Source organism: Zonotrichia leucophrys, chromosome 26, assembly GCF_028769735.1.
Source record: "Zonotrichia leucophrys gambelii isolate GWCS_2022_RI chromosome 26, RI_Zleu_2.0, whole genome shotgun sequence".
NCBI lineage: Eukaryota > Metazoa > Chordata > Aves > Passeriformes > Passerellidae > Zonotrichia > Zonotrichia leucophrys.
The window spans coordinates 4,014,024-4,038,272 of NC_088195.1; the positions used below are offsets into that span (position 1 = coordinate 4,014,024).

At 42.6% G+C, this 24,249-nt stretch overlaps 1 protein-coding gene across 3 annotated transcripts in view; it reads left to right on the forward strand.

The window, feature by feature from the left end:
- Nucleotides 1–24,249, forward strand: part of SRGAP2 (SLIT-ROBO Rho GTPase activating protein 2) — a 153,233-nt gene that overhangs the window by 119,189 nt on the left and 9,795 nt on the right. For 2 of the 3 annotated variants that reach the window (XM_064733342.1, XM_064733343.1), the window contains exons 16-22: nt 5,713–5,847; nt 8,946–9,051; nt 10,282–10,506; nt 15,424–15,503; nt 18,835–19,015; nt 21,123–21,269; nt 23,378–23,705. In XM_064733342.1, coding sequence (XP_064589412.1) covers nt 5,713–5,847; nt 8,946–9,051; nt 10,282–10,506; nt 15,424–15,503; nt 18,835–19,015; nt 21,123–21,269; nt 23,378–23,705 — 1,202 coding nt within the window. Of the gene's footprint in view, nt 1–5,712; nt 5,848–8,945; nt 9,052–10,281; nt 10,507–15,423; nt 15,504–18,834; nt 19,016–21,122; nt 21,270–22,466; nt 23,358–23,377; nt 23,706–24,249 lie in introns of those variants that run through there. The other variant, XM_064733344.1, reaches the window with a different exon arrangement.

A 24,249-nucleotide genomic window follows, 5' to 3' on the forward strand; every position in this document is an offset into this window, starting at 1 on the left:
TAAAATTTTCCTCATGGCATTGGTCAAAATCCTTGAGATTGGATTGGAATGGGAACGGATGGGGGATAAATCATTCAGGGTGATGCTGATTTCAGCATCAGGAGATGCAGATTTCAGTCAGATTCCACAATTTTTCCACAATTGGCTTTGATTTTCCAACAGACCCAGCTGAATCCTTTTTAAATGTTTGAAAGATTTTCCTCCTGGCATTGGTCAAAATCCTTGAGATTGGATTGGAATGGGAACGGATGGGGGATAAATCCTTCAGGTTTTAGATCCTAAATCCTCCTGATTTCAGCATGAGGAGATGCTGATTTCACTCAGATTCTACAATTGGCTTTGATTTTCCAACAGATTCAACTGAATCCTTTTAAATGCTTTAAAATTTTCCTCATGGCATTGGTCAAAATCCTTGAGATTGGATTGGAATGGGAACTGATGGGGGATAAATCCTTCAGGGTGATGCTGATTTCAGCACCAGGAGATGCAGATTTCAGTCAGATTCCACAATTTTTCCACAATTGGCTTTGATTTTCCAACAGACCCAACTGAATCCTTTTAAATGCTTTAAAATTTTCCTCCTGGCATTGGTCAAAATCCTTGAGATTGGATTGGAATGGGAATCCACCACATTGGAATGGGGAATAAATCCTTCAGGAGATGCAGATTTCACTCAGATTCCACAACTGGCTCTGATTTTCCAACAGATTCAGCTGAATCCTTTTAAATGCTTTAAAATTTTCCTCCTGGCATTGGTCAAAATCCTTGAGATTGGATTGGAATGGGAACGGATGGGGGATAAATCCCTCAGGTTTTAGATCCTAAATCCTCCCGATTTCAGCACGAGGAGGTGCTGATTTCACTCAGATTCCACAACTGGCTCTGATTTTCCAACAGATTCAGCTGAATCCTTTGAAATGCTTTAAAATTTTCCTCCTGGCATTGGTCAAAATCGTTGAGACCCCGTTGGAATGGGAACGGATGGGGGATAAATCCTTCAGGTTTTAGATCCTAAATCCTCCTGATTTCAGCATGAGGAGATGCTGATTTCACTCAGATTCCACAATTGGCTCTGATTTTCCAACAGATTCAACTGAATCCTTTTCAATGCTTTAAAAGGATTTAGGCTTTTTTCCCTCTTGTTGAGGCACAGCTTGGCTGCATTTATTCAAAACACCAGCAAGGCAGAGAGGGGGGGGAATTTCAAGAGAGTGTTAATTTGAGGTGGCTTTTGATAGATTGGGTTTTTTCTGTCTCACCCCTCACATTGGGGTGACATTGGGGTGACACTTTATCAGAATCAGATTTTTATATTAAAAAGTTTTTGTATTAAAAAATACCGGTTTGGGGAAATACTCATTTTATCAGAATCAGACTTTTTTATCAAGAAATTTTTATATAAAGAAATACCAGTTTGGGGAAGTACCCACTTTATCAGAATCAGATTTTTTATATAGAATTTTTTATATAGAGAAATACCCACTTTATCAGAATCACATTTTTATATAAAGAAGTTTTTATATAAAGAAATACCAACTTTATCAGAATCAGACTTTTGTATAAAGAAGTTTCTATATCAATAAATACCAGTTTGGGGAAGTACCCACTTTATCAGAATTAGGTTTTTATATTAAAATGTTTTTATATAAAAAAATACCGGTTTGGGGAAATACGCATTTTATCAGAATCAGATTTTTATATCAAGAAATTTTTATATAAAGAAATACCAGTTTGGGGCAATACCCACTTTATCAGAATCAGATTTTTATATAAAGAAGTTTTTATATAAAGAAATGCCAGTTTGGAGAAATACCCATTTTATCAAATCAGATTTTTGTATAAAGAAGTTTTTATATAAAGAAATACCAGTTAGGGGAAGTACCCACTTTATCAGAATCAGATATTTATATAAATAAGTTTTTATGTAAATAAATACCAACTTGAGGAAATACTTGCATTTTAGAATCAGATTTTTGTATAAAGAAATTTTTATATAAAGAAATACCAAACTGGGGAAGCACCCACTTTATCAGAATCAGATTTTTATATGAAGAAGTTTTTATATAAAGAAATACCCACTTTATCAGTATCAGATTTTTATATAAAGAAGTTTTTATATAGAGAAGTACCAGTTTGGGGAAATACCCACTTTATCAAATCAGATTTTATATAAAGTATTTTTTTATTAAAAAATAACAAGTTTAGGAAGTACCCACTTAATCAGAATCAGATTTTATATAAAGAAGTACCAGTTTGGGGAAATACCCATTTTATTAGAATCAGATTTTTATATAAATAAGTTTTATATAAAGAAATACCAGTTAGGGGAAGTACCCACTTTATCAGAATCAGATATTTATATAAATAAGTTTTTATGTAAATAAATACCAACTTGGGAAGTACCCACTTTATCAAATCAATTTTTATATAAAGAAGTTTTTATATAGAGAACTACCAGTTTGGGGAAGTAACCACTTTATCAGAATCAGATTTTTGTATAAAGAAGTTTTTATTTAAAGAAATACCAGTTTGGGGAGGTACCCATTTTATGAGAATCAGATTTTCATATAAAGAAGTTTTTATATAAATACCAACTCGGGGAAATACCCAGTTTATCAGAATTTAGATTCTGATAAAGAAATACCAGATTGGGGAGTACCCACTTTATCAAAATTCAGATTTTATATAAAGAAATTTTTTATAAAAAAATACAAGTTTAGGGAAGTACCCACTTTATCAGAATCAGATTTTTATATAAAGAAGTTTTTATATAGAGAACTACCAGTTTGGGGAAATACCCACTTTATCAAATCAGATTTTTATATAAAGTAATTTTTTATAAAAAAATACCAGTTTGGGGAAGTACCCACTTTATCAAATCAGATTTTTATATAAAGAAGTTTTTGTATAAATAAATACCAACTTGGGGAAGTACCCACTTAATCAGAATCAGATTTTATATAAAGAAGTACCAGTTTGGAGAAATACCCACTTTATCAGAATCAGATTTTTATATAAATAAGTTTTATATAAAGAAATACCCACTTTATCAGAATCAATTTTTTATATAGAATTTTTTTATATAGAGAAATACCCACTTTATCAGAATCAGATTTTTTATAAAGAAATTTTTATATAAATAAATACCAGCTTAGGGAAATACCCAGAATCAGATTTTTATATGAAGAAGTTTTTATATAAAGAAATACCAATTTGGGGAAATACTCACATTTTAGAATCAGATTTTTATATAAAGAAATTTTTATATAAAGAAATACCAAACTGGGGAAGTACCCACTTTATCAGAACCAGATTTTTATATGAAGAAGTTTTTATATAAAGAAATACCCACTTTATCAGAATCAGATTTTTATATAAAGAAGTTTTTATATAAGGAAATACCAACTTGGGGAAATACATTTTAGAATCAGATTTTTGTATGAAGAAATTTTTATATAAAGAAATACTAAACTGGGGAAGTACCCACTTTATCAGAATCAGATTTTTATATGAAGAAGTTTTTATATAGAGAACTACCAGTTTGGGGAAATACCCACTTTATCAAATCAGATTTTTATATAAAGTAATTTTTTATAAAAAAATACAAGTTTGGGGAAGTACCCACTTTATCAAATCAGATTTTTATATAAAGAAGTTTATATAAAAAGAAATACCAGTTTGGGGAAATACCCACTTTATCAGAATCAGATTTTTATATAAATAAGTTTTATATAAAGAAATACCAGTTTGGGGAAGTACCCACTTTATCAAATCAGATTTTTATATAAAGTAATTTTTTATAAAAAAAGACCGGTTTGGGGAAGTACCCACTTTATCAGAATCAGATTTTTTATATAGAATTTTTTATATAGAGAAATACCCACTTTATCAGAATCAGATTTTTATATAAAGAAATACCAAACTGGGGATGTACCCACTTTATCAGAACCAGATTTTTATATAAAGAAATACCAGTTTGGGGAAATACCCACTGGTTCCATGCAGAAATAAAAAAAGAGGATTTTTTTCCTCCTTCATCTCACTTGTCTGTGTAAAATCTGTGCTGTAGAACAATGCCAGAGTTACCAATGAGTCCCTGCAGTTTATTTCCTCACGCAGAGCCCTTGGTGGCTGTTAATGCCAGGGCTGGGGCTCAGCTTTGGAGTGGCCCATTTATTATCCTGGGTGTTATTAAGATAATAGGCAAGCTTTGGTAATTTCAGTCACATAATGGATATCTATGGCTCCAATTTGAGCATTGCCCCATCATTAAATCTAATTATGGCTGATTGGGAGTTTTCCCCAGGGAGCAGCTCCTTGAGGGAGCATCTTCCCTTTGGTAGTGCGGGCAAACCTGGTGGATCTGCAGCAACAAATTGTCCCCAAAACTGTTCCCACGCCCCATTCCCTGGGTCTGCACACACCTGGGACAGGTGATGCTGGTGTCCCTTGATTGTGATGCTCCTGGGTCACCTGGGCCAGGTGTGTGATGCTTTGTATGTCACCTGTGTCCCCTGGGCCAGGTTTGTGATGCTCAGTGTCCCCTCTATTACCTGGGCCAGGTGTGTGATGTTCCTGTGTCCCCTGGGCCACCTGGGCCAAGTGTGATGTTTGTGTGTCCCCTCTATCACCTCAGCCAGGTGTGTGATGTTTCTGGGTCACCTGGGCCAGGTGTGTCATCTTTGTGTGTCCCCTGGGCCACCTGGGCCACGTGTGTGATGCTCCTGTGTCACTTCAGCCAGGTGTGTGATGTCTGTGTGTCCCCTCTGTCACCTGGGCCAGGTGTGTGTCACCTGGGCCAGGTGTGTGATGCTCAGTGTCCCCTCTGTCCCTTGGACCAGGTGTGTGATGTTTGTGTGTCCCCTGGGTTACCTGGGACAGCTGTGTTATAGCTGTGTGTCCCCTCTATCACCTGAGCCAGGTGTGTGATGCTCCTGTGTCCTTTGTGTCACCTGGACCAGGTGTGTGATGTCTGTGTGTCCCCTGGGTTACCTGAGCCAGGTGTGTGATGTTTCTGTGTCACCTGGGCCAGGTGTGTGATGCTCAGTGTCCCCTCTGTCCCCTGGGCCAGGTGTGTGATAGTTGTGTGTCACCTGGGCCAGGTGTGATGTTTGTGTGTCCCCTCTATCACCTAAGTCACGTGTGTGATGTTTCTGGGTCACCTGGGCCAGGTGTGTGATGCTCAGTGTCCCCTCTGTCCCCTGGACCAGGTGTGTGATGTTTGTGTGTCCCCTGGGCCAGGTGTGTGATGTTTCTGTGTCCCCTGTGCCAGGTGTGTGATGTTTGTGTGTCCCCTGGGCCAGGTGTGTGATGTCTGTGTGTCCCCTGTGCCACCTGAGCTGCACTTTTGGCTCACCCGAATCCCCCTGTCAGGTGCTGGAGCTGTGATGTTCTCCCCTGCCCAGAACACCTGGATGTCTCTGCAGCAGGAGCACCCCCACACCCCTGTGTGTGCCAGGGTGACATTGGGGTGACATTGGGGTGACAGAGCTGGCCCAGGTGTCACATGAAGCATCAGAGTGTCCTGGCATTGCTGGCAGAGCTTCCCACCTGGGCACCATCTGTCTGTGCCTCACCTTGCAGTGCAGCTGGGCTGGGTGGGATGAACACAAACCCTTTCCTTCCCGAGTTTGGTTTCCCCCAGTGTTTGATTTCCTCCAGTGTTTGTTTGATTTCCTCCAATATTCTGATTTTTCTCTCCTTGCTCCTAAGGGGAAGATCCCTTGGCTGGGGACCAGAATGACCACGACATGGATTCCATAGCAGGAGTCCTCAAGCTCTATTTCAGAGGCCTGGAGCACCCCCTGTTCCCCAAGGACATCTTCCATGACCTCATTGCCTGTGTCAGTAAGTACATGAGGAACTGGAAGGAAATTAGATTAATTTTCCTCATCCCCCACTTGTCTTTTCTCCCTTTCCCCTTTTTTTCCTGACTCCAGGGTGAGATTTTGGGGTTTCTCTGTCTGGGTTTGTGCTGCTGGGCTGGTTTCTGTTACCCAGTCACCTTTTCACAGCCACCCTTGCTCTGACATGAATGAACAAGGAGATGGAAATTTTGAGGATTCATTTTTCTCATCCCCACACTTGTCTATTCCCCCTTTCCCCTTTTTTTCCTGACTCCAGGGTGAGATTTTGGGGTTTCTTGTGCTGCTGGGCTGGTTTCTGTTATCCAGTCACCTTTTCACAGCCACCCTTGTTCTGACATGAATGAACAAGGAGATGGAAATTCAGAGATTTTAGGGATTCATTTTCCTCATCCCCCCACTTGTTTTTTCTCCCTTTCCCCTTTTTCCCTGACTCCAAGGTGAAATTTTTGGGTTTCTCTGTCTGGGTTTGTGCTGCTGGGCTGGTTTCTGTTATCCAGTCACTTTTTCACAGCCACCCTTGCTCTAACATGAATGAACAAGGAGATGGAAATTCAGAGATTTTGAGGATTCATTTTCCTCATCCCCACACTTGTCTATTCCCCCTTTCCCCTTTTTTTCCTGACTCCAGGGTGAGATTTTGGGGTTTCTTGTGCTGCTGGGCTGGTTTCTGTTATTCAATCACTTTTTCACAGCCATCCTTGCTTTGACATCAATGAACAAGGAGATGGAAATTCACAGATTTTGAGGATTCATTTTCCTCATTCCCCTACTTGTTTTTTTCCCTTTCCCCTTTTTTTCCTGACTCCAGGGTGAAATTTTTGGGTTTCTCTGTCTGGGTTTGTGCTGCTGGGCTGGTTTCTCTTATCCAATCACTTTTTCACAGCCATCCTTGCTCTGACATCAATGAACAAGGAGATGGAAATTTTGAGGATTCATTTTTCTCATCCCCACACTTGTCTATTCCCCCTTTCCCCTTTTTTTCCTGACTCCAGGGTGAGATTTTGGGGTTTCTTGTGCTGGGCTGGTTTCTGTTATCCAATGACTTTTCACAGCCATCCTTGCTTTGACATCAATGAACAAGGAGATGGAAATTCACAGATTTTAGGGATTCATTTTCCTCATCCCCCACTTGTCTTTTCTCCCTTTCCCCTTTTTCCCTGACTCCAGGGTGAAATTTTTGGGTTTCTCTGTCTGGGTTTGTGCTGCTGGGCTGGTTTCTGTTATCCAATCACTTTTTCACAGCCATCCTTGCTCTGACATCAATGAACAAGGAGATGGAAATTCAGATTTTGAGGGCTGTGTGATGGGGTTTGTGAGCCAGTGCTCGATGACAGGATTCTTTTAAAAGAGAATAAAGCAAAAAACCCTCTTTTGTGTAAAATAATCGTGAAGAGCTGTCATCAGAGGATGTCAGAAATGCCCTGTGTGAGGCAGGGATCACCAGCAGGGTTCCCTGGATATCTCTTTCCCTGGATTTCTGCTGCCATGTGTGCTGGCCTCAGCTGACAAGGTGGTTTTTATTCATGCTCCTTTTAGCTTCATACCCACCAGGGACCATCCACTGCCTCCTGCTCCTGCACATCAATCACCAGGGCACTCACTGTTAACACTTCTCGTGGTTGCTGAAGGTGTTTCTGCCAGGCAGAGGCTTGTTTGTGGTTTCTGTGTTGTTTTTAAGTGGCCTGGCTCTTGCTACACCCCCAGAACTGAGGAATGATTCCATTGTCCAGCAGAGAAATGGCCTTTGCAGGGGCAGCCCCTGGAGAGAGGCAGAGATCGCTGCTTCAGGAATGGCCTGTGCTTTTCTGCTGCTGATAAATGCATTTCCAGACTTGGGTTTGTGTGATGCTGAGAAGGAAAATCCCCTTTGCCCCTGAGGAGCTCTCCCTTGTGAGCTGAGGGATGCTGGCCACTTGTTTCTCAGCAGCGGGGAAAGGGAAGGGAAGGGAAGGGAAAAGGGAAGGGAAGGAAGGAAAGGAAGGGAAGGGAAGGGAAGGGAAGGGAAGGAGAAGGGAAGGGAAGGAGGGAAGGGAAGGGAAGGGAAGGAAGGAAGAGGGAAGGGAAGAAGGGAAGGGAAAGGGAAGGGAAAGGGAAGGGAAGGGAAAAGGGAAGGGAAAAGGGAAGGGAAAGGGAAAGGGAAAGGGAAAGGAAGGAAAGGAAAGGGAAAGGGAAAGGGAAAGGGAAAGGGAAAGGGAAAGGAAAGGAAAGGAAAGGGAAAGGAAAGGAAAGGAAAGGAAAGGAAAAGGAAAGGAAAGGAAAGGAAAGGAAAGAAGGAAAGAAAGGAAAGGAAAGGAAAGGAAAAGGAAAGGAAAGGAAAGGAAAGGAAAGGAAAGAAGGAAAAGGGAGGAGAAAGGGAAAACAACCACATGAGACCAATCACAGATGCACCTGTTGCATTCCACAGCAGCAGATAATCATTGTTTACATTTCATTTTTGAGGCATCACAGCAGAAAAAATCCTAGCAAAATTATTTTTCAGAAAACATGTCCGTGACAAAAGAGGATAAGAGTAAGAGAGCGAGGTTCCTGTTACAATACCATAAATCTTCTTCTGTGTTGAATATTCTGATTCTCACTAACCAATCTAGTCCAAGATACAAATCCTATAGAATTTACATATAGCCTATAAGAATCATTACATTACCACACTGTGTTACATTTTAAACCCTAAAAACTCCTCTTTGGGCCCCTTCTGCCAAGCTGTAGGGTCTGCTCTGACCCTTGGGCCTGTCTGCAAGCAGAGGGTGTTGTTCCATCCAAAGGGGATCACCTTCAGCTGGCCACCATTGCTTTCCAGTTGTTTCATAATTATCTCAAAGCTTGCTTTCATTTCAATCTCACTTATAGTTTCCATATTCTCAAAATCTTTTGCCAGACAATCATATTTATAAGGCTTTCCTGTTTCATCTCCCCCAACATCAGGGAGGTGTTTGGGGACCTTCCCTGGCAGGTTCTGCATCCCAGTCCCCTCCTGCTGGTCTCTGCTGGTGCCCCGTGTGCAGGGCAGGGTCCTGGTGGCCCTGGGCTGTGGCACAGGGGTGACTGTGACTCTCTCTGTGCTCTCTCTCTCTTTTCCAGCCATGGATAATTTGCAGGAGCGAGCGCTGCACGTGCGGAAGGTGCTGCTGAACCTGCCCAAGACCACCCTGATTGTCATGAGATACCTCTTTGCATTCCTCAATCAGTGAGTACCCCTGGCAGCACCTCCAGAGCCTTTGATTTGCAGCTCTGACAGTTCTGGGGTGGTTTTATAGGATGGTCTCAGTTGCAGGGGTGGGAAGCAGCATTCCCTTAAAACTGGGCATCCTCCTTTTGGAGCTGGCACTGAGGAATGTGCTCAGTGGCCCTGCCAGGTGCCCCTGTGCTGCCTCTCTGCCCACAAACCCTGCCTGGCATCCCTGGCTCCCAGGGCTCTGCTGGGAGATCAACTCTCTCTGGGATAAACATGGAATGATTGAGGATGGACAGGGCAGGGATGAACCTTCCTCCATCCCAGGCTGCTCCAGCCCTGCCCAGCCTGGCCCTGGGCACTGCCAGGGATCCAGGGGCAGCCACAGCTGCTCTGGGCACCTGTGCCAGGGCCTGCCCACCCTCACAGGAGGAATTTCTTCCCCATATCTCATTTAGCCTCCTCTCTTTCAGTTTAAATCCATTCAGTTTTAATCCTGCTGTAACCCTGGTGTTGAGTTGGGCTCTGAACAACAACAACAGAGAAGAAATAAAGTCAAATATTAAAATCAGCACCCAGAGCTTTCAAACTCTCTGTGCAGTTTCTATTTAATTTCTCAGTAAATACCACCAGTGTCTCATTTTTCACCTGGATCCAGAACATTTGTGTCCCATAAAACCCAAAACTCAGCTGTGTTCTGAGCTGAGGATGGTGATGGTGTGTGGTATTTTCGGGGTCCCCAGGATGAAGAAGGAATTGAGAATCTGACTCCATGTTCTTAGAAGACTAATTTATGATATGATATGATATGATATGATATGATATGATATGATATGATATGATATGATATGATATGATATGATATGATATGATATGATGATATGATATTTATGCTATACTAAAGAATAGAGAAAGGATACAGACAGAAGGCTACAAAGAATGATAATGAAAACTCCTGGCTCTTTCCAGAGTCCAACCCAGCCTGACTGTGATTGATCATTAAGTTAAAACAATTCACATGAAACCAATCAAACAATCACCTGTGGATAATCAATCTCCAAACACATTCCAAAGCAGCAAAACACAGCAGAAGCAAGTGAGACCATTATTGTTTTCCTTTTCTCTGAGGCTTCTCAGCTTTCCAGGAGAAGAATCCTGGGCAAAGGGATTTTTCAGGAGATGTGACAGTGACAATGGTGATGGTTTCTGCTGTTCATGCTCCTTCCCACCTCTGTTTTTTTGCAGTTTATCCCAGTTCAGTGAAGAGAACATGATGGATCCCTACAACCTGGCCATCTGCTTCGGGCCCACGCTGATGTCGGTGCCCGAGGGCCATGACCAGGTGTCCTGCCAGGCTCACGTCAATGAACTGATCAAAACCATCATCATCCAGCACGAGAACATCTTCCCAGGGCCCCGGGAGCTGGAGGGCCCCGTCTACAGCAGAGGAGGGAACACAGAGGATTACTGGTACGAGGGGTGCTCTGACAGAGCCATGGCTGGGGGCTTATCCAGGGGTTAGGGTGCTGCAGCAGTGTTGGCTAATTCAGGATTTCTTTTATATGTTTATATATTTTTATATATATATATTATATGTATATATTATATTTTTATATCTAATAATATATAATATATTATAAATATTATATATTTGTTTTATATTTATATATTTGTATTATATTTATATATAATATATTTATAAATACTATATCATATATATTATATTTATATAATATATAAATATAATATATAAAAATAAATAGTTATTTATATATTTTTATTTTATATTAATTATAATAATATAGAAATATAGTATATTATATATATAATATATCTATAATATATTAATATATATATAATATAATAAAATTATATATTATATATTAATATATATTTTTATATTCCATTTATAAAAAAGATATATAATTAATATCTTTATATAAATGTATGTTTATATATTATAATACCTTTATATTAGACATATAATGTATAAAAATATATATTTATATATTTTATATTTATATACATTTAATATATATTAAATTATATCTATTTATATATATATAAATTCAGGATTTATTTTGCATATATTATATATATTTTATATATAATATATATTTTATTTATAATGATATATAATATATATAATATATATAATATATATAATATATAATATATAATATATAATATATAATATATAATATCTATATTTATATTAAATCTATTTTATAGCAGCAAAGATGGCTCTGGTCTCTCTGGAGAGTCATCAGCCTTAAAGAAATAAGCTGGTATAAAGTAGCTATTCAGTTGTCAAACCTCGCTCACTTATCTTGAAGGGCAAAGCTGTGGAGGGATTTTCTTGGATGTTCTGGTTTGGTGGCTGCCAAAATCAATCTCTTTTTGTTGTGGTTTTTTTTTTTCCTTTTTTTTTGCCTTTTTTCTCTGCCTTTTCTGTAGTGCTTTGCTTCAGCCCCAGGGGTCACTTGCAGCTGAAGCTCCAAGGCTGTGGCACAGTTGAATTTCCAGGGCTGCAGGGGGGGAGGGAAGAGGCAGGAATGCAAAATCACCATTTCCATCCCGGGGCTCAGAGCACATCTGGAAGCAATTCAGGCACAGCAGCTCCTGTCATCTGGGCAGGGGAGAAGGAAAGACAAGGAGAGGAGAAAGGAGAAAGGAGAAAGGAAAAAAGGAAAAGGGAAGGAGAAAGGAAAGAGAGGAGAAAAGAAAGGAAAAGGGAAGAGGAAAGGAGAAAGGAAAGGGAAAAGGAAGGGAGAAAGGAAAGGAGAAGGGAAGGGAAGGGAAAGGAGAAGGAAAGGAGAAGGGAAGGGAAGGGAAGGGAAGGGAAGGGAAAGGGAAGGAAGGGAAGGAAGGGAAGGGAAAGGAAGGAAGGAAAGGAAAGGAAGAAAGGAAAGGAAAGGAAAGGAAGAAAGGAAGGAAAGGAAAGGAAAGGAAAGGAAAGGAAAGGAAAGGAAAGGAAAGGAAAGGAAAGGAAAGGAAAAAGGAAAGGAAAGGAAAAAGGAAAGGAAAGGAAAAAGGAAAGGAAAGGAAAAAGGAAAGGAAAGGAAAGAGAAAGGGAAAGGGAAAGGAAAGGAAAAAGGAAAGCTCTGCTCTCTGCTTCCTGCCTGAGCTGATCCCTCCCTGTGAGGATCAGGAATTTTCATTTCTGCCCCACTTCTCCCCCCACACTGCTCCTGCTCTCCTTCAGCCTCACAGCAATGGGAATGGTTATTTTCATGGCTAAAATAAATAGGTTTTTTTCAATGCAGTCAGTGTGGGGACAGAGCAGGCCTTGTTTCCCTGGCTGGTCTCAGAGCTGTGGGATCACTCCTCATCCAGAGGCTCCTCCAAACTCACTGCTGTGTGCACAGCACTTGCCAAAACCTCTTGGAAATTCTCTAAATTTCACCCCTCTCTCTGATGTTTTTAGCGGATGTTATAGATGAAGGAATTGCAGGGGGAAAAAAAAACCAAAAACCCAACTTAATAATATTTATGGCCTTCAGGAAACACATTAATTTGGGCAAGAGGTTTTGTGCCATGAGGTGAAGGGAATAAAAGTGTGGATGGGACCCTCAGGGATCACTGCCCAGACACCCCAAAATCCCACCCTGAGCATCCCTGGGAAATGCAGCAAGGACAGATCTGCTCCAAATTGAAAATTAAGAGATTTTATTTTTTAGGTTCCATCAGTACTTTTATGATGATCTAGGAAGTTCACCAAAATGTAACTTGGTCGTTTTAACAAATGAAATTCATTACTTATAAAGGACAGGATTTTAGGTAGAAAATTCAACAAGAACAATTTTTTAGGTGAAAAATGCAGCAAGGACAGGATTTAAGTGGGAAATTCAGCAAAGACAGGATTTAAGTGGGAAATGCAGCAAGGACAGGATTTAAGTGGGAAATTCAGCAAGGACAGGATTTAAGTGGGAAATGCAGCAAGGACAGGATTTAAGTGGGAAATGCAGCAATGACAGATTTTTAGGTGGAAAATGCAGCAAGCACAGATTTTTAGGTGAAAATGCATCAGGAACAATTTTTTAGGTGGAAAATTCAGCAAGGACGTTTTTTAGGTGGAAATTCACGCTGATAGGAAAATTTTTTCTAGGTGGAAAATAACATGCAGGATTTTAGGGGAAAATCTGCTTTTTAGAGGAAAAGCTCCCTTTTAAGGGGAAAATACTGCTTTTTAGAAAGAAAACGCTGCTTTTTAGGTGGAAATTCTGCTTTTTAGGCGGAAAATGCAGCTTTTCAGGAAGCTGGGAGAGGCACTGGCCCCGTGCAGGGCTTGGAGCTGCAGCTGAGCTCGACGTGACTTCACAGTGTGGGTGAAACCTTAGCCCTCAGTGCTGCTTCCTCCTGGGGCCTCCCCCTGCCTTCAGAGGCTTCTGTAAACTTTATTAAACAGCATAAAAAGCTTTGCAAAGCACGGGGAGGGTTGATGGCTGAGGTGCTGGCTCAGGAGATGCTGGGCAGTGGATTAAGCAGAATAAGGAGCCAGAATTATTCAGACATTTCAGCTCTTCTTATTTTTTTATTTTTTTCTGTTTTCCTCGTATTTAAAAGAGCGCAGGATTGCCAAAAATAAAATTATTTTAAACCATTGCAGGGCCAAAATGAGGGATGAAGTTCCCTCCTTGTGTGATGAAGGTTAAAAATCACCTTTAAGGAGTCACAGGAGGGGTTTTCTGGTGTAAGATGAAGAGCCAGCCCTGGTTTTTAGCCCTTTTTTTCCCTCCTGAGAGGGGCAGGCAGGGCTGCCAGCTGGCAGCAGCTCTGTGGAGCTTTTTGGAGAGGCAATGGATCCTCTTCCAGTTTCCTTTCTGCTCCTGCCCAGAGGGAGCTGCTCTTACAAAAACACAACCTTTGCTTGCCACTCGTTGTCTGGTGATCCTTCCAGAGCTTTTCTTCATGCCAGACACAAATGAGTCCTCTTGGTGGTTTAGGTGCTCTGGAATCTTTATTTACAGAATCTGTATTTACAGAATCTGTATTTACAGAATCTTTATTTACAGGCAGCTAATTGGGCTGTGGGAGCTGTTGAGGGAAACGAATGGGATGTTGGAGGTGGTGATAAAAGGGATGGAGGGAGATGACAAACACAGGCCTGGAAATATCAGGTTATAAATCAAGGAGTGATTTCCCCCAGGAAGTTGCAGGTTTCTCATCAGCCATCTAATGAGCTAATTAGAGCAGTGGAGAAATGCAGCCAGGGGAATCATCCAGGGAGCAGCTGGACCCAGATGCTGTGGGAGTGCTCAGCATCTCCAGGGCTCCAGGTGTGAGTGTGAACTTGGGCTTTGCTGATGGCGCTCAGAAATGGTCACCGAGGTGTGATCAACAAAGGATTCAGCTTGATTCTCACCCACAGCCACTTCAGCAGATGCATCCACAAAGTGTCTGTGGCAGCAAAATCTAAATTTTGATTCCTGATGGGGATTCTCAGTTCTGTCTGGGTGTTCTCCAGGACATTCCAGTTCTGTGTGGTGTTTCCAAGATTTCCCAGTTCTCTGGGTTGTTTCTCAGGATATTCCCAGTTCTTCTGGGTGTTTCCAGGAATTCCCAGTTCTGCTGGGTGTTTCCAGGATTTCCCAGTTCTGTTGTGTTTCCAGGATATTCGTTCTGTCTGGTGTTCTCTGGTTTCCAGTTCTCTGGGTTGCTTTCCAGGATTTCCGTTCTTGATTGCTTTCCCAGATTTCCCAGTTCTCTGATTGTTTTCCAGGATATTCCCAGTTCTGTCTGGTTGTTCTCCAGGATGTTCCAGTTCTCTGATTGCTTTCCAGGATGTTCCCAGTTCTCTGATTGCTTTCCAGGATATTCCCAGTTCTGTCTGGGTGTTCTCCAGGATATTCCCAGTTCTCTGATTGCTTTCCAGGATATTCCCAGTTCTGTGTGGTTGTTCTCCAGGATATTCCCAGTTCTGTCTGGGTGTTCTCCAGGATATTCCCAGTTCTCTGATTGCTTTCCAGGATGTTCCCAGTTCTGTCTGGTTGTTTTCCAGGATGTTCCCAGTTCTCTGATTGCTTTCCAGGATGTTCCCAGTTCTCTGATTGCTTTCCAGGATATTCTTCTCTGATTGTTTCAGGATATTCCCAGTTCTTGTGGGGTTCTCGGTTTCATCCTGACTCAGGATATTAGTCTCTGTTTCCGGATTCAGCGTTCTTGTTCAGTCTGATTGCTTTCCAGGATGTTCCCAGTTCTCGATGCTTCGATATCCAGTTTTGTGCTTCCAGATGTTCCATCCTGTTGCTTTCCAGGATATTCCCAGTTCTCTGTGCTTCCGGTGTCCAGTTCTCTGATTGCTTTCCAGGATGTTCTGCCTCCTTGCTGGCCATGAGGGACCTCAATTCCCAGCAGTCACCCTGTCCCTGTTTCCTTCTGTTGCAGTGAAAGCCCCCACGGAGAGAGAGCGCTGACGGAGGATTCAGTGCAGGATGTCACAGCTGAGCACCACACCAGTGATGATGGTATGGGAATTCTGCTTTTTACTGGGGAAACGGGTGCGGCCTGCCCTGGGGGGAGGCTGGGCTTGTTTAAAGATGCAAAGTGGGGTTTAAATCAGAATATTCACTGGAAGCATCACTTTGAGGCAGCATTTGGTGGCAGGAGGTACAAAGGTGTAGGATCAGTGAGAATATCTAGAATTATCTGGCAATTTTGACCATGTCTCTGCTTCTCATGGGTCTCTGTGTGGAGTGGCACATCTCCCTTTGATCAGGGCAGAGGAACCACAAATCTCTTTTCTCCAGGAAAGAACTCAATTTCCATGGATTGCTTGGCTGCATTAAAGCTCCTTTAAAGTAATTAGGGGGAGCCCACTGGGGCTGTGTGGTTGAGCTCATCTCCATTCCCCTGAGCCCTGCCCACAACCAGGAGCTGCCTCAATACACATTTACACTCAGACACTGGCAGATTTTTTTTTTTTTTCAGAGCCTTAAAAATAATCCAGAGGAATTCCACATTGATTTTCCTGAGTGTCTTAAATGCCCTTATTGTGCCTGTGTATAATAGCAGAGCCCTGCAGGGAGCTGGATTAGTGGCAGGGCATGGCTGGAGCTGCTGTGGGCTCTGCAGGAGTGGGCACAGAGCGTTTTGTGTCTCACCCTGCATGTTTTCCTTGGGCACTTGGATGGGGAGCAGGGCTCCCACCAGGAGAATTCCTCTCTCCTGGCTCAGGTGAGCCTCACAGGCAGCAGAAATTTCCTTCTGAATTGGTGCTTTGTTTCTGAAGCAGCCTGGAATCAGAGAGAGGATGTTTCCCTCCCCTGCCTGCCCAGGGGATTCACTTCAGCTGCTTTTAAGGAAGAGAACCCATGGGAGGTTTTTGTCTGGAGCAAACCTGATTGTTTCCCACCTCTGAAATCCTTTTTGTTTTAATGAAACACTAATTCTGCCCTTGCCACTTCCATTATTGTTGGCTGGAATTGCTGTGAGGGGATTTTAGGGCTTGGAAAATACAAATGTGCCCTCTGATTTCCAAAAGTGACAGTGCCACCTCTCCAATGACACTGGGCAAACCAACAGCCCATCAAATTTCTTCTCCTCCATAAAAGAATGCAAAACAATCAGTTTTTACATAAAGCATGTGAGAAAGTTCATTGAAAGAATGTAACCATCAGAAGGCTTAAAAGAACTTAAATAAATAAATAAAATAAATAATTAAAAATGTATAAAAAATAAATAAACAGGGTGACAGGGTCTTTGGGGGATCATCTGTGGGGTTTTGGGGGATCTATGGGGTGTTGTTGCTTTAGGACATGAAATAAATCCATGTGGACAGTGGAATCTCCAAGGTAAAAAAGAAAGAGGTTTAATTTCTGACTCCAACAATTACAGATTTCCAAAAGTGACTCTGGATTGGAGGGTGACAGTGCCACCTTTCCAAACCAACAGTCCATCAAATTTCCCTTCCTCCATAAAAGAATGCAAAACAATCAGTTATTTACAGAAAGTGTGTGAGAAATTTCACTACAGGAATGTAAACATCAGAAAGCTTAAAAGAACTTAAAAATTTAATTAATAAATAAAAATAAATAGATAATATATAAATAATAAAAAAATAAACAGAGCAACATGGTCTTTGGAGATCTGTGGGGTCTTTGGGGGATCTGTGGGGTCTTTGGGGGATCTGTGTGGTCTTGTTGCTTTAGGACATGAAATAAAACCACATGGACCAAGTAAAAAAGAAAGAGGTTTAATTTCTGACTCCTAGAGGATGACAGTGCCACCTCTCCAATGACACTGGACAAACCAGCAGTCCATCAAATTTCTCCTCCTCCATAAAAGAATGCCAAACAATCAGTTATTCACATAAAGTGCAGGTGAAACTTTGCTACAAGAACGTAAACATCAGAAGGCTTAGAAAAACTTAAAAATAGATAAAATAAATAATAAATATATAATAAATACATAAATAATGAATAAACAGGGCACCAGGGTCTTTGGGGGATCTGTGGGGTCTTTGGGGGATCTGTGGGCTCTCGTTTTTTTAGGGCACGAAATAATACCACGTGGACACTGGCATCCCAAAGGTAAAAAAGGGGTTTAATTTCTGACTCCAACATTTATAAATTTCCTGGATTGGAGGATGACAGTGCCACCTTTCCATCAGATTTCTCCTCCTCCATAAAAGAATGCCAGACAATAATTTATTCACTAAAGCACATGAGAAACTTCGCTACAAGAACATAAACATCAGAAGGCTTAGAAAAACTTAAAAATAAATAAATAATAAATATATAATAAATACATAAATAATGAATAAACAGGGCAACAGGGTCTTTGGGGCATCATCTTTGGAGGGTCCGTGGGCTCTCATTGTTTTAGGGCACGAAATAATACCACGTGGACACTGGAATCCCAAAGGTAAAAAAGGGGTTTAATTTCTGACTCCAACATTTATAAATTTCCTGGATTGGAGGATGACAGTGCCACCTTTCCATCAGATTTCTCCTCCTCCATAAAAGAATGCCAAACAATCAGTTATTCACATAAACTGCAGGAGAAACTTTGCTACAAGAACGTAAACATCAGAAGGTTTAGAAAAACTTAAAAATAAATAAAATAAATAATAAATATATAAATCATGAATAAACAGGGCAACAGGGTCTTTGGGGGATCTGTGGGGTCTTTGGAGGATCTGTGGGCTCTCATTGTTTTAGGGCATGAAATAATACCACGTGGACACTGGAATCCCAAAGGTAAAAAAGGGGTTTAATTTCTGACTCCAACATGTATAGATTTCCAGAAGTGACCCTGGATTGGAGGATGACAGTGCCACCTTTCCATCAGATTTCTCCTCCTCCATAAAAGAATGCCAAATCATCAGTTTTTCACATAAAGTGCATGAGAAACTTCGCCACAAGAACGTAAACATCCGAAGGCTTAAAAAAATCTTAAAAATAAATAAAATAAATAATAAATATATAAATCATGAATAAACAGGGCAACAGGGTCTTTGGGGCATCATCTTTGGGGGATCTGTGGGGTCTTTGGAGGATCTGTGGGCTCTCGTTGTTTTAGGGCACGAAATAATACCACGTGGACACTGGAATCTCAAAGGTAAAAAAGGTGTTTCATTTCTGACTCCAACATTTATAGATTTCCTGGATTGGAGGGTGACAGTGCCACCTTTCCATCAAATTTCTCGTCCTCCATAAAAGAATGCCAGACAATAATTTATTCACTAAAGCGCATGAGAAACTTCGCCACAAGAACGTAAACATCCGAAGGCTTAAAAAAATCTTAAAAAACCAGCGCGACACAGGTGCTGAGCGAAATGTTCTTTATTCCCTGCAGAGTGCGAGCCCATCGAGGCCATAGCCAAGTTTGACTACGCGGGCAGGACGGCGCGGGAGCTGTCCTTCAAGAAGGGAGCGTCGCTGCTGCTCTACCAGCGCGCCTCCGACGACTGGTGGGAGGGACGGCACAACGGCGTCGACGGCCTCATCCCGCACCAGTACATCGTGGTGCAGGACACGTAGGTGCCGCCCCAGCCCGGGCAGGGTGCTGGGGTCGCAGCACACTGTTGGAATAAGAATCCCAATATTACCAGTTAGATGGTGCCTGGGCCAGTTCTGACCCTCGCTGCTGGGCCAAAGGCGGCACTGTGGTGTTTTACCCCAGAGATACCTTGGCTGCTGGAGATTGCAGCAGGGCACTGAGCAAGTCCAGGCTTGTCAGGGACTCCGTTTACCTCAGGAGAGAGAGCTTCTGGCGATGGTGAAGAGAGGAAGGACAGGATTCTGCTGGAGGGTTGAATATCCAGATGTTTATTCCATGGTTACTGAGGTCTGAACCGGGGCAACTGCTGCCAACAGAATGTGGCCGCATGGTCTGATTAACCTTTTAAGCTCAGGGACAGGGGAAGGGGAGGGGACAGGTGAGCCACCAACCAGGTGAGAGGGGCAGGGTCTCAAGGGACTAGGGACACCTATCCAATGTCCCCCAGGCCTGAGGGACCAAGCACACGACGCCTTGCTGGTATATTGGAATATGAATCCCAATATTACCAGTTAGATGGTGCCTGGGCCAGTTCTGACCCTCGCTGCTGGGCCAAAGGCGGCACTGTGGTGCTTTACCCCAGAGATACCTTGGCTGCTGGAGATTGCAGCAGGGCACTGAGCAAGTCCAGGCTTGTCAGGAACTCCGTTTACCTCAGGAGAGAGAGCTTCTGGTGATGGTGAAGAGAAAAAGGAGAGGATTCCGCTGGAGGGTTTAATGCCCAGATGTTTATTCCATGGTTACAGAGGTCTGAACCGGGGCAACTGCTCCAACAGAATGCGGCCGCATGGTCTCATTAACCTTTTAAGCTCAGGGACAGGGGAAGGGGAGGGGACAGGTGAGCTACCAACCAGGTGAGAGGGGCAGGGTCTCAAGGGAGGATGACACTTAGACAGGCCAATGACCTCTGGGCATAGGGGCATCTTTTGAATTTGACCAACCACACAACGCCTTGCTGGAATCTGATTGACAGGACTCACTCAGCAAGGGGGCGAGGGGGAAGGGAGAGAGGTATAGGCACACCTGGGAAGGGACCCGGGAGTTTAAAACAGGACATTGCAACACACCACAACAGCACACAGGGCTCGTTACTGCCTGATTGCAATAGGAGTTATTACACAGCGGCTGTCTGGGTGTGGTCACCGACTGTGGCGGGGTTGGGAGGGTCCCCGGGATGAGGCGAGAGGTGAGGATTGACTCCAGGCTCTCAGGAGGCTGATTTATTATGATATGATATTATAAGAAAATTGTATACTAAAACTGTACGAAAGAAGGAGAAAGGATACCGAAAGATGAGAATTGACTCCAAGTTCTCAGAAGGATTATTTATTATTTTATGATATGATATTATATTATATTTTAAGCAAATTGTATACTAAAACTATACTAAAGAAAGAGAAAGGATGCAGAGATGAGAATTGACTCCCAAGTTCTCTCAGAAAGCTGATCTATTATGATATGACATGACATGATATGATATGATATGATATGATATGATATGATATATGATATGATATTATATGATATTATATGATATTATATTATATTATATTATATTTTAAGAAAATTATATACTAAAACTGTACTAAAGAAGGAAAGGATACAGAGAGATGAGAATTGACTCCAGGTTCTCTCAGAAGACTGATTTGATATGATATGATATGATATGATATGATATGATATGATATGATATTGTACTATATTATATTTTAAGAAAATTATATACTAAAACTGCACTAAAGAAGGAAAGGATACAGAGAGATAAGAATTGACTCCAAGTTCTCTGAGAAGGCTGATTTATTATTATATTATATTATATTATATTATATTATATTATATTATATTATATGAAAAGGATATGCTAAAACTGTACTAAAGAGGAAGGATACAGAGAGATGAGAATTGACTCCAAGTTCTCAGAAGGCTGCTTTATTATTTTATGACATTATATTATATTAAAAGAAAAGGATATACTAAAACTATACTAAAGAAAAGAGAAAGGATACATCAGCAGGCCAGACACGGGTGATAACAAAACCCCGTGACAGACTGTGGTTGTGACACCCTGCCCTGCTCCTTCCCAGCGAGGACGGGATGTCGGAGAGGTCCAGCCCCAAGTCGGAGATAGAAATCAACTCGGAGCCCCCGGAGGAGAAGGTGACAGCCCGAGCCGGCGCCAGCTGCCCGAGCGGGGGCCACGTCGCAGACATTTACCTGGCCAACATCAACAAGTAAGAGCAGCCTTGCACTGTTTCCCCTGCCTGTCACAGCTGGCTGATGAGTCCAGTGAAATGCTTCCCTCCCTGGAAATGATTCATTAACCAGCACTGCCACCCCTTTCCTCTGCTTCCCTTCTCTTTTAACTCACTGGCATTTTGCTGTCACCGGCGTGGCCATCGCTCATTTGAAACCCCGCTGGCTTCTCTCCCTGTCTCCCAGGTGCCATCTGGTCCTGTTTTCCCAAAAATGCCCTGTTGGAGCAGACAGAGGGAGGGAGGGGCTGAGCTCTGGTGTCGTTGTCCCCATCCCTCCTGGTGTTGTGTGATCTGTCACGTCTCCTCCGCGTGTGCCGCGTGCTGTGTGATGGGCTGTGGGGACAGTTCCTGCAGGAAGCTGTGTCCCAGTTTGTGATCAATGCCACACCTGCAGTCCCAACCATCTGGCACTGCCTGGAGCACTCCCTTGTTTCTGCAGCACTCCTCACCTCGGGTTACTAACCATATGCTTGCAGTGGAACTGCACAACCCCCTGTTGCTCTAACCTTGCCTCCTCCACCAGAAATTGTTGCTTTAGCCAACACTCAGCATAATAAAAAAGCTGGAAAATCAAGCTAGTAGCAGACTAAATTCCATCATCTGTTAAATAGTTTTTCTAGACAGATTTATCCCCCGTATATTTCTGATTATTTCCTTTGTGTTAAAAGCCCCCACCTCTCTCCATTGTGCAGTGAAGGTTTTATGTGATAATTACAGTTTGATGGGAGGGGATGTTCTTAACCTTCAGCTAATTTAACACAATGTAATCTGTAAAGGCATTAGCACAAATGCATCCTTTTAAAAGGTTTGGACCCTGCTCATGGCCTAGAGAGCCTGGGCCTTCCTTATGGGATTCAGCAGAGCTCCAGTGATATCTGGAAAGCTGTGTTAATCTGCATCAGCTTGGGATCTGGGCTTTCTTTGATGATATTTGCTGTCTGAGCCACTGGAGTGGCCATTCTGCCAGTGATGGAGAGATTTGTGTAATATCAGACCCGTGCTGGAGCTTCACCATCTGCTGGCTTTGGTAGAGTTGTGTCTGGTGGTTTTTAGGAGCCTGGGGAATGTCCACCCTAGCTTTTGGGGCTTTTATTTTTTTTTTCCCTTTACTAGGGAAATACCTGATATTTAGCAGTAAGTAGCATAAGACTCATTTTGTTGTTTTTTCTTTAGGAATGAATCTTCTGACCTATGTGTGAACAGACTTGAGCAAAATTAAATCAGATGGTTTCGCAATGACAGTTGTGCCACCCACTGAATTATTATTTGGATGCCAAAATCCTACTGGAGTTAACACTTTCTTGCAGTTATTCATGGGGCTGGTGCTATATATAAATGGATCCTTCCCTGTATAATGGATGCCAAGCTTCAGACCTATGGCATAAAGTATTCTGCTGCATTGGCCTTGCCATGATTTGAGTGGAATCGTGCTGTCAGACCTCATGGTGCTGGGGTAGAAACTAAATTCTTTGGACCAGTTCATCCATTTGACATCATCCCTTTGGTTTATCTGTAGCCCATGCCTTGTGGCCCGGCCAAAGCCATGAGAAAGAACCATCTCCTACCACCAGCAAACATTGGAAATGATCATTAACCCCAAACTGGGGCTCTTTGCTTGCTGATCTCTGAAAATAATAACTTGATGCCTTGGGCCAGGAGCTTAGTAGACTTATACTGTGTCCTCCAGTCAAAGATTGTAGCTCTGCTCTTGGAATGTAATAAAAACACATCATCAAAACCTGTCGATGGCACAGAGGGTTTTTTTGGTTTTATTTTTGTTCCAGTATAAATTCTTCTCCTCTTGACCAAGTTAATCACGTTCCACCCAAGTTTTCTGGTTTTGCCATGAATGTGCACAGCTGCCAGGACTCAGCCTTGTCGTTAGAAGCGTGAAACTGGAATGATTTTATAATTTATAATTATTTCACTGTACCGCAATCACTCCTCAACCCCCTGGGTCCGTCTGTAATCTGGGTTACCTCTGTGTCTCTGCCCGTTGTCCTGTGTGTTGTTTTGGGGGGATATCTTCAAAATGACAGCCCTGTACCTGCTTGTATTGACTTGTTTTGCTTTTGTGACTGAAGGCAAAGAAAGAAACCAGAGTCAGGCAGCATCAGAAGAGCGTTCCGCCAAAGTGACGGCCACGGCCTAGGTAGTTCCCTGGCAGAGCCCGCCTCCCCCGGGGCCATAGCCGGTTCCAGGCCCTCATCTCAGCCCATAATGAGCCAAAGCCTTCCCAAGGAGGTTCCAGACAAATGCTCCATCAGTGGCCACGGCAGCCTCAACTCCATCAGCCGGCACTCGTCGCTCAAGAGCAGGATGGAGAGCCCGCAGGTGCGCAAGGCGCTCGCCGCCGGCCGCTCCAAGAGCTTCAACAACCACCGGCCCATGGACCCCGAGGTCATCGCCCAGGTGGGCACCAAGGGGGGGCTTGGGGCAGGAAGGGGGTTGGGGAAACGCCCAGCACACAGGGGATGTTTGTCTGTCTGCTCTGGGGTGCCCTGAGCCCAGGGGAGCGCTGACTTTGACCCGCGCTAATGGAGAAAGTTTCCTAAACTTCAGCGTAGACTAGAATCTTCAACATAGACTAGAATCTTTCCTAAAGACTTCAAGATAAACTAGAATACCCAGAAGTGTGAAATAGATTATAGACAATAGTGTAGGTGCATCACTTAGGTGGCAAATTGAGGTTTTGGGATTTTTAGCCTATTGTGGATGGAAGCAAGATGGAGGGCACAGAGTGTTTTCCTGGGTTTCTTCTTCATGCTTCTTTTCCTCCTCCTTCATCCCAAGGTCATTGCTCAGGTGAGCAGCACTGTGGTATTTTCAGGGTTCCCCGTGGCAGGAAGGGAATTGTGGAAACCCAGAGCACACAGGGAATATTTCTCTGTCTGCTCTGGGGTGCCCTGAGCCCAGGGGAGCACTGACTTTGACCTTCATCCATGGAGAAAGTTTC